The following is a 9,646-nucleotide window of genomic DNA, read 5'->3' on the forward strand; positions in this document are numbered from 1 at the left end:
ACTCATACAGAGCAGTCAGTAACATCGTGGACCACCAGTCCTCTGGAAGATTTCTTGACGTTACCTGCTGTTGTTCTGCACTACATTACCAAGGTAGCCTCCTGTATTTGCCAGGGTATAGGATAGCGGCATAGCTAGGTATCTATCAATGGAAGGGGAGGTACTTTGGTTAGCAGAGCTCAGGGGCATTCTGATACCACACATAAGAAACTACTAGGGCACATTCTAACAGAAGGAATGGTACCAGATTGTCATATGGCAATCATGACTGCATGCAAACCTGGGATCAAGTTCAGCTTTGAGCAGTTCCACAATTATGTTACAAATACCAGCTGACTTTCCACTTCTCAATCTTGCCACAATCTATCTGAGAGGATGGAGTTTTATGAATGGGTGGGTTAATATTTGCATTTTCTTTTGGCAAATGGCTAAACATTATCAATGTAATTTTTCATTATATTTTATTTGCATATGATATCTAATACTGATTGAAATAATGATATTTAAGATATCTTGACCCATGGTGCTTCATAAACATAAATATACTTTACTCCTCTGTAAGCCACTGAATGAACATTATGCTGTACAAGTACATAGTTGATTATATTACTGCAAATATCATCATTCAAAGCATCCATAGTAAATCTATTTGGTACAATACTTCATAAATCTTGTTGTTTGGTTTCAATGTATACTGACAACTTAAAAATTCTTGAAAAGTCTGCCTCATGCAGATCTTGATCAAGCATGTACAGAGCAGAAACTGTGTTGAAGCCCTTCTTGCTTGGCTTTTCTTGCAAGGCTACATCACCAACTCTGCAGAGGGTGCCTTGGTCATTTCTGCTAAACCTTATCTATAATCCATGTATACATGCCATTGGACAAGTGTTATATCAACTCAGATAACATAAAAGTAAACAATAGAACATCAGTGCATAGTGCACATCAATCAACAAACATATGCAGACAGCTTGGTAGCCATGCATGGATGTCTTGAGGGAAGAGTAAGCAATCGAATATTAAAATAAGAATTGATAATATACAAAATTGAGTTACATATTGTCCCAACATCTATTGGCTTAGAGGCATTGAGTGGTGGTGTATTTTTTTGTCTACCATAAATTTAAATGCCCCCAGCAAAGGGATTTAAATACCCCACATGTGGGTGTGGCACACTGGGAGTCATTACTGTGCATTTTTTGCACTGAATAATGTATGATAATCACAAATCAATGCATTCTATAATAGTGAATCTCATAACTCAGTTGGCACCTATCGTCATAGCACACCACTGCTCAAAGCCACTGCTCCACAGCCTCCACCCTCAGTGCGTGGGGAACGCTGGTTGGAAGGAAACCTCAACCGCATACATAGAACAAGGACTGGAGCTCAGAGAGAAAAGAAGAATAACACCAATGAAGAGGAAGAAAAAGAAGAATAACACCAATGAAGAGGAAGAAAAAGAAGAGGAGGGCCGACAGTGTAAGTACCAGTGAAGAATATGCACTGGGGAACTTTTGGACCAAACCTGGTGACAATGAGGGGCATGGTGCATTCTGACACCCTCACCTTTGAGCAGCTAATACCTTTTATAAAGGGAGACCAGGTGCTGCATCATTTTGTACATGCATTAGTATGTGATTATTGAACCCATAACATTCATATATGAGCAGGGTTGCAGCAGTGTAACTTCACTGGGGCACAAAAATGGAAACCAAACTTTAATTGCGTTACCCAATATAACAAGGCACTACATTTCTTTCTCATCTTAATAGATTGTACAGTCATCATTCCTAACACTGATAATGTCACATTTATCCTTACTGGAGGAAATATTTTTGGGGTACTGTTACTAACAGTCCAATATTATTCTACCTTTGAAACCGGTCTCATTTTCCATATCTTTAAGACACCATGGTTGTATGTCATTTGGTTTAATGTATCCATCCTGGTCATCTGGATCTGGATCTGGATGATCATATTTCTGCTCGCCTCCATGTGTTCCAATCTTGGTGTGACTTCTTTCAGTCAATGTAAGTGGAGGGCGTCTTGGGGCGACAGGTGTTGTCTCTTTCTGCTCCTCCTTAGTATCTGTGTCACATTCAGTTTTCTTACACTTTCCAAAAATACTCTGAAATACCAACAACAAACTCAGTGTGTACCTTTGAAAAGATTTCTGGTAGTTTGTCATAACCAGCTTCTTGGTGAGAATGCATTTGATGGAAATGAATAGCTGAGTGAAAAAGGTGGAAGTGTTAACCTAATAAGTACACAAAAATAAAGAAAAAGTATTAAGAGATAAATTTAAATATCTCAGTGTTACAAGGAATAAAGACTTCATTTACAGTAAAGGAAGCATCTACATGACGATGGAAAAGTTTTGTGCGGGTGTATGACGCAGGGCTGAGTGGTCTTTGCCTTTGCTCTTTAACCCTCTCAGACCACACGGGACACACATATGCATCAAAATGTCTGTGTGCAAAACGTCACTTGATGCACAAATGCTTAAAAACATTTGCTTTTATAGAAAAAAAAGTATCTGGTGTAAGCGTGTCAATTTTTGATGAGCATAAGTTTTATAGAAGTAATGAATTGGTAGCATTGTCCCTTCCCACAATTTCATAACTGAATTTTTATCAAATCACCTTATTGATAAATTCCTTGTGAAACTAGTGATATGTAATATGTGCCTACTTATGAGTTTTATGGAAAGAAATTTGTCCACCAAGCAAGGTTTTATGGTGCACAGAGAGGCTGCAAATGATTCCCACTGGATGAGGTATTGGAAAAAATGATAAAAGCTTCACTTGAAGAGGAAGATGTAAGGAAAGGAGGAAACCCCATTCAAGTCCAAGAAAAAAAATAATAATAAATAAAAAGGAAATGGGTCACACTGCATTCTTTCACACCTTGTCATGGTGCAGACCCAAACAGTAACTGTCAATACAGTATCATTACTGACAATGAATGATGTCTTATGGTTCTCCAAAATCTGATGCAGACAATTGCTTTTAATTAAGATAAACAGGAGTGAAACCTTATTCTAATAATTCATCCATTCAGTTTCACAAAATTCTTCCAGTCCTGCATATCAATTTTTTATTCTTATGCATTTGTATTTGAAAACAATGCAGATTTCAGTATGAAGTAATAAAGTCCAAAGATTAGAGTTAAGGTAATACATACTTCCCTAATTGTGGGATTATAAATAAGCCAATTGTTAAGTTGGTTAGCTATGGAGTGAAGTTACATAGGTGAAATATATACTTTACTCCTCACACACTGTGGTAAAAGAGTAGGAGAGAACAATAAATGTAAACTATTGAAACAAGTTCCCCCCAAAATGTTTAAACCAAGACACACTACAGCATGTTTACATGAAATACGCATTTTATCCCAGACCTGTGACAAGTTGTCAGACAGCATGCAAACAGAAGTGATGATGATAATGATGATAATGATTCTGATTATAATATCAATAATGATGATATCAATGAATAGAGATATATATCAGATGTGTACATACATTAATACAAAATGTTGAAATATAAAGATAGTAAAATCAAGCATGACTTCAGCTTACATTTAGGAGTTGATGTGAATGGAAGTAGCTCGCTAGGCTTGTTATCAGCACCACCAGCAGCATTCCATTTATACTTCCCAAAGCTCCTATGATACCTAATGGAAGAAAACAATTTTTTTTATTCAAATCAACTATTGTTCCAATGCACCTTTAGCTATGAGCTTAAACTGTCATGATGAATTCATAAACAAATTAGGAATTTAAGAGGAGTCACCACATTATCTATTAATAAGCAACTATTTTTTAATGTAAGCAATCCATCACAAGGATTTTGAACACTGGAATTGTGTATATAATGTTGTGAGTGGCTTACGTGCTCATGTAGTCAGACATCTTTAGTCACATACCATAGTTATTAGTTCGGACTCACGATTTATTTCCGACAATGAGTTCTCAACTGTGTCATCGCAAGATGGTGTTGGCGAGTTTTCCAGTGTCCAAGATGAACCTTCTCTATTTTTAAGCAAGTAACATGTAGTTTTCTGAAAAAATAAAAATAAATACATAAATAAATAAAATAAATAAATAAATAAATAATTAAATAAATAAATAAATAAACCAATCAGAATTAGGAGTTGACTACTATTTGATGATTTCTTGTTACAATACAGCTTTCAGTTAACTAACTACAAGAACATAAAAATATCTATGTGCTGAAGTGCTAATCAAGGCTGTATCTGACTTGTGGGGGAAAGGAGAAAAAGTAGTCAGGAAGGTTCAGCTAAAACAGTAATTTCAAGGTTGTACATAAAAGGAAAGCTGTATTATCCATAAAATCATAAAATACATCATACATTCCTTGTTCACGCGGCATAGCAGATGTGAAGCCCTCTTAAATATAACTAGTGCAAGACGAATCAAAAAGGGCAAAAATAAATTGTAAACAGAAAAACAATTTTAAGGCAGCTCTAGGACAATAAAACAAGACAAAAAAAGCAACAAAAAAAAGTCTGCTAGGTGCTGCTCCAATTAAAGAAACCAGAATAAGAGACCATTGGTGAGCATGTGGGTAAAGGATTTGAAGCAGCATTTTTATCAACCAACTCTGTCATATGCATCAGGAATATGGATGCAGAATGCCGCACAGCAGTTACAAATAAGCCTGGTGTAAATTAGATATATGGTTTTAACTTTCGCGGATATATTTGTGGACAGCATCTATTTAACGTTAGGTTTTCCCATAATTTCTCTTGATATGATACGATGATACGCTTCCAACCATTTCTGTTCATTGTCTCAGCCTCTCTAATGCCCAACACACACTGCCTCCATGTCCTCTTTGGTCTGCCTGATGGTCTGCAGCCTGGCTCTTCCACCCCAACAGTTCTCTCCAATGCATCACCATCCACTCTCCTCTTCACATGCCCAAACCACCTCATTCTCTTCACTCCCAGCATTGTGCTTGGCTCCTTCAGTTCACACCTTACCATCTCCTCACTGGACACCCCATCTCTCCATGTGATCCCAGCCATATACCTCAACATTCTCCAGTCATAGCCAACCATCACATGCTCCAACTTCTTTGTTAGAACCCATGTCTCAGAACCACATATCAAAACTGATATGATACATGCTTCAAATACTTTTCCTCTGTTGTTCTGTGGAATGTTCCTATTCATCAACAGTCCTGTTATCTCTCTCCACTTCTTCCATGTTGTTGTTGTCTGTGTTCCTGTTGCTCTCTCTCCTCCATCTTCACTATCTAACATATCAACACGAGAGCAAAACTGTTTCACTTCTAATACACCACCATCCACTTCTAAAGTTTCTGCCTCTTCCTCTTCTGGCAGTTACCCGCCATTGATTCTTCTACACATGGACAGCAGAAATCTACCACTCTGTTCAAGTCTCTCGGTCCCGAACATCTTTTGTGGCACTACTTATCACATTCTGTACAAAGAATAGAACTGATTCCCACTCCACCACTACACACTCAACAAGGAAACCTTCCCACCTGTATAATTTGCTATATTTCTTGCCTGTTACCATCATCTTTGTTTTGACCATATTCACTCTCAAACATCTTTTCTCCAATGCTTGCTTCCAATCGATAAATTTCCTCTCAGCTTCCTCCTTTTTCTCAGCTGTCAACATTAAATCACGTGCACACAGCAGCATGGATATATCTGTAAACGACTTGATTTTTCACGAGCAAACCTGAAAACAATACTTTTGTTCCAGGTTTTCTTGGGCCATCATGGGGTCAATCAGTGAGCTCCTGCTATCCTGCTCACCTACCCAGCAAGTAAAGCATGTGAAGTACATGTACTAAGCTACTTTTAACCACTTATACAGCCTCCATACCAATTACAGTAAAACCCCTAGTAACTGGTAACTGGGGGGATTCAGTGGTGCCAGATAAGCATTAATTCTGGATATAGGTAGTCCTCCAGTTATGACGGGGTTCGGGATTGACAGGCTGGTTGTAAGTTGAATTGGTCATAAGTCGAAATTTACACCGAAAAATAAAATTAAATATTGTTCAAATGTTCTGCTGTAGATATAGCAGTGTTCTCGTCCCCCTACCCTCTCCCCCCTTAACCTGCCTCTGTCCTTGTGAGGTTGCCTTGCCCCAGCCCTGCATTTGGTTGACCTTTTAGCCATGTTATGAAGTTGAGCTATCAAGTTTTGTCAAGATGGCAGTGTGAGCCAAACACCCTATGCATCCATCTCCATCTCCATCCCTCTTTTCTCCTTTTTAATCTGTGCCCCCTGTCCACCCAGCAGTGCATGGGTACCAGGTGTTAGTCAGGGAATGTGTCCTGCCTGCCCATATGTGTGCGTGTGTGGTGATTCCGAGTCTATTGTGTGTCTCCCAGAGAGGCAACCTGATGGCCAGGATCAGCCTCTGGAAGGTATGCATTGCTGAAGTGGTATTCAAGGACCTCAATTCATTCTCATAGATGATCATTTATTTGACATATGTTTTGTTCTGTGATATATCATGATTGCAAAGGCTTATGTTTTCAAGGACCTTATATCACCTCTTTGTTTCTATTTAGTGTCCATCACTGGGCTATAGAGAAAAAATTAGTCCAAAGTGCTTGAAAATCTTATCTTCCCTCCTGCCCATGTACTGGCAATGCAGTATTCCTATATTGAACACACACACAAACATTATAGAACAGTGCCCTAGGAGGAAGAGAGGATAAGATTATCATGATTTCATGGGACTGATTCTTCACCCTTTTTCTTACTATTAGTCTACAATTTACTTATGCTGTCAGTTGAACTCAATGGTGTTGCTTACCTTGAACTCTGCTGAACTGCTGTCATCATTACTTTTGAGGCAAAGCTCCAGCTCAGTTTGGTCAAAGTTGTTACTATTTATCACTCCATTGGTGTTGATGGTGATTTGTTTAAAACTGGGGGTGGTGGTGGGAGCCAGAGTTGTAGTCGTAGTCGTAGTCTTAGTCACTAAAATGCAATAGATTTATTAGTAAATCAACAGCATATGTACTCTTCATGAATTACATATGTATTGAAGAAACATCTCCACCTTTGATGATTATATATATATATATATATATATATATATATATATATATATATATATATATATATATATATATATATATATATATATATATATATATATATATATATATATATATATAAAAACAGTGGTGAATATCTATGCTATTTTATTTATCTCTAACAGGGGGTACCCAGAGCTGTAAAAGGGGGTGGGGTCTTTTTCCACTAAATGTGGGGTGAGTTGCAAGTGAATTGAGCCAAATCAGCTGAGGCTTCAGGGTTTTGAAAAATTGACATTTCTGGGTGCATTTTCCTGCTGTTAAAACGAAAAACTGAGACTTTTCATCCTAGTTTTTTGTTATTTATGAAATAACTAAATTAATAATCTCTACAGGTACTCAAGTTTTTCAGGGATATTTATAGATATTGGAGACATGACAATGCTGTTTTGGTCTACACAAGATCTATACTTTTTCATGTTTTTGGCCAGAGTTAGTGATTGATTTTTTTGTGTGTCTGATTCCTCATTACCAATTTTTACAATTCTGTTTATGTCATAAAATATAAGAGATTCTAAGCTTTCATTTGGTATATATTAATCTATGTTTTTGTTTAATGAGAAGTGCATTTTCACATAAGCACAAAACTTACATGTGTCTGGGTCATTGCATCTACACATCCAGAATCAGTGTTTACATTTTCATCACAGAGCATAAAGGTTAAAGTGAGATTTATTTTACCTGTGTCAATGTAATAAAGGCTTCTTATTTCAACTTAAACAGTAATAGTAGGAAAGCTTAAAATAAGATGTTGGTGTCAATTAACTCTTTGTACATGTATTTTAACCTGGTAGCAGCGGGGATCATGATTCTTAATGGTCCCTCCAAGCGAGAAAAATGAGAAAAAATCACCCCTCACACATACCATTTCATAGTATATATCAAAGCATTTGTGATCAGTTTATGTATCATCTATTTTGGGGGGTTAAAATCATGGCACAAATTTGGCCCGTCGCTGCTACACGGTAAAGCCACAAATTTGGCCCCTCGCTGCTACCGGGTTAATGTTCATCATCATCATCATTTCATCGACGTCTGCTCCTAGGAGCTCCCACCAGGGGATGGCCACAGCAGAAGAGCTTCCATCTTTCTCTATCTAGACACTCCCTCCTTGCCTGCTCAAAGTTTCTCAAAAATCTTTCCCCCCTCTCCCTAATGTACTCTTGCACCCTATCCCTCCATTTCACTGGAGGTCATCCTCTAGCATTCCCTCCCTCTATCTCACTCACATACACCCTTCTGGTCATCTTACTCTCCTCCATTCGCTCCATGAGGCCAAACCACTTTAAAGTCGGTCGCTTCACTTCTTCCACCACTCCACACTTCTTCCCTTCACCCCTGTGACACATTCCAAAATGCTCGTACACACTTTCATTACTCATTCCATCCATTCTACTCACACCACAAGTACTCCTCAAATAACTCATTTCCACTGCCTGCACTCTAGACCTCTGACTTTCATTCCAAGCCCACGTTTCACTTGCATATGTGAGGGTTGGTACTATTATTGTATTTCTCAAATGCCTCTTTACCTCCATGCTCACACTTCTGCCATTCATGATTCGTCCCAAAGACCCTACCATCCTTCTTCCTTGCAATGCCCTTTCTCTTATCTTTAATGTTACAAAATATAATGTCTTCAATGATAACTGCATCTTTGAGGCACCAATTGGACTTTATTGGTAAAATCCTACTGTAGACATGTCCCCAAAATTGGCACAAAGCAGCAAAAAGTTCCACATGCTCACGAGTGCTTTCTGCACGGCCACGTGATGGGAGGAATAGCAAGACTCCCATTATGAGGGTTGTCCAATCCATACTTCCAGTGTCCTTGTGCTTTGGTCCTAAAAGACATGAATCAAAGTAAACAGATGAATTAATGTACATTACCTATATTACCATGGTATGTGCAATAAGCTATATACAAAACTAAATGAAAATACGTGAAGTTCAGTATCAACAATTAAATGTCTCCACTGCACTGACTTTCTCCTCAAAATCACTAACCTTTTCAGAAGAAAACATCCACAAATACTCTTAAGTATATTGGAAGAAGTTAGTAGATTTCCACATTAGAAAGTGCAGAAAATTTTGTAGTTACAAACACACACACGAACACAAAAGGACTTGTATGACCTTCTCTTGAGAGATCACTAAAAAGATTGGAACTTCCTGTGGTTGCCACAAGAAGCGAGGGTTTAAGACAGCCACTGTTGTCAGATTTTACATATTTTTTCAAATATTTTGTGTAAGACATGCTATTCATGGAAAAATCACACAAAAAAAGAATTTCAGGACACAGAGTCCCAATAGTACTTACATTCCAAGATACAAGGAGGAGCAAATTTAGTGGTAATAATGCAACAAATAAGTTTCCATTAGTACTGTCAGGACAGAAATCATTGATGTAATGTGTAATAATCTGGGTAATTATGCCTGCCTGTTTTCAGCATTGAGGAATTCATATATAATGCAAAAAATACGAATGTCCACAGACTTTTATTGAAAAAAGAAACCAGTTTTGAAA

At 37.7% G+C, this 9,646-nt stretch overlaps 1 protein-coding gene across 1 annotated transcript; it reads right to left on the reverse strand.

Annotated features, from left to right (window-relative positions):
• Nucleotides 1–444: 444 nt before the first annotated feature.
• Nucleotides 445–9,298, reverse strand: LOC126987952 (uncharacterized). Its single transcript, XM_050845602.1, has 6 exons — nucleotides 9,127–9,298; nucleotides 8,868–8,963; nucleotides 6,834–7,000; nucleotides 3,954–4,065; nucleotides 3,584–3,678; nucleotides 445–2,131 (listed from the first exon to the last, which is right to left on the reverse strand). Exons 2-6 carry the CDS (start codon nucleotides 8,935–8,937, stop codon nucleotides 1,853–1,855), a joined length of 723 nt encoding a protein of 240 aa, XP_050701559.1. The 5' UTR covers nucleotides 8,938–8,963; nucleotides 9,127–9,298; the 3' UTR covers nucleotides 445–1,852.
• Nucleotides 9,299–9,646: the final 348 nt, after the last annotated feature.

Source organism: Eriocheir sinensis, chromosome 67 (assembly GCF_024679095.1).
Source record: "Eriocheir sinensis breed Jianghai 21 chromosome 67, ASM2467909v1, whole genome shotgun sequence".
Lineage (NCBI taxonomy): Eukaryota > Metazoa > Arthropoda > Malacostraca > Decapoda > Varunidae > Eriocheir > Eriocheir sinensis.

Coding starts and splice junctions, on each gene's coding strand:
- LOC126987952 (XM_050845602.1), bottom strand. CDS start 8,937: ATGGATTGGACAACCCTCATAATGGGAGTCTTGCTATTCCTCCCATCA. Junction 7,001..8,867: donor TGGCCGTGCAGAAAGCACTC/GTGAGCATGTGG, acceptor ATTGCATTTTAG/TGACTAAGACTACGACTACG. Junction 4,066..6,833: donor GCAGTTCAGCAGAGTTCAAG/GTAAGCAACACC, acceptor TTATTTTTTCAG/AAAACTACATGTTACTTGCT.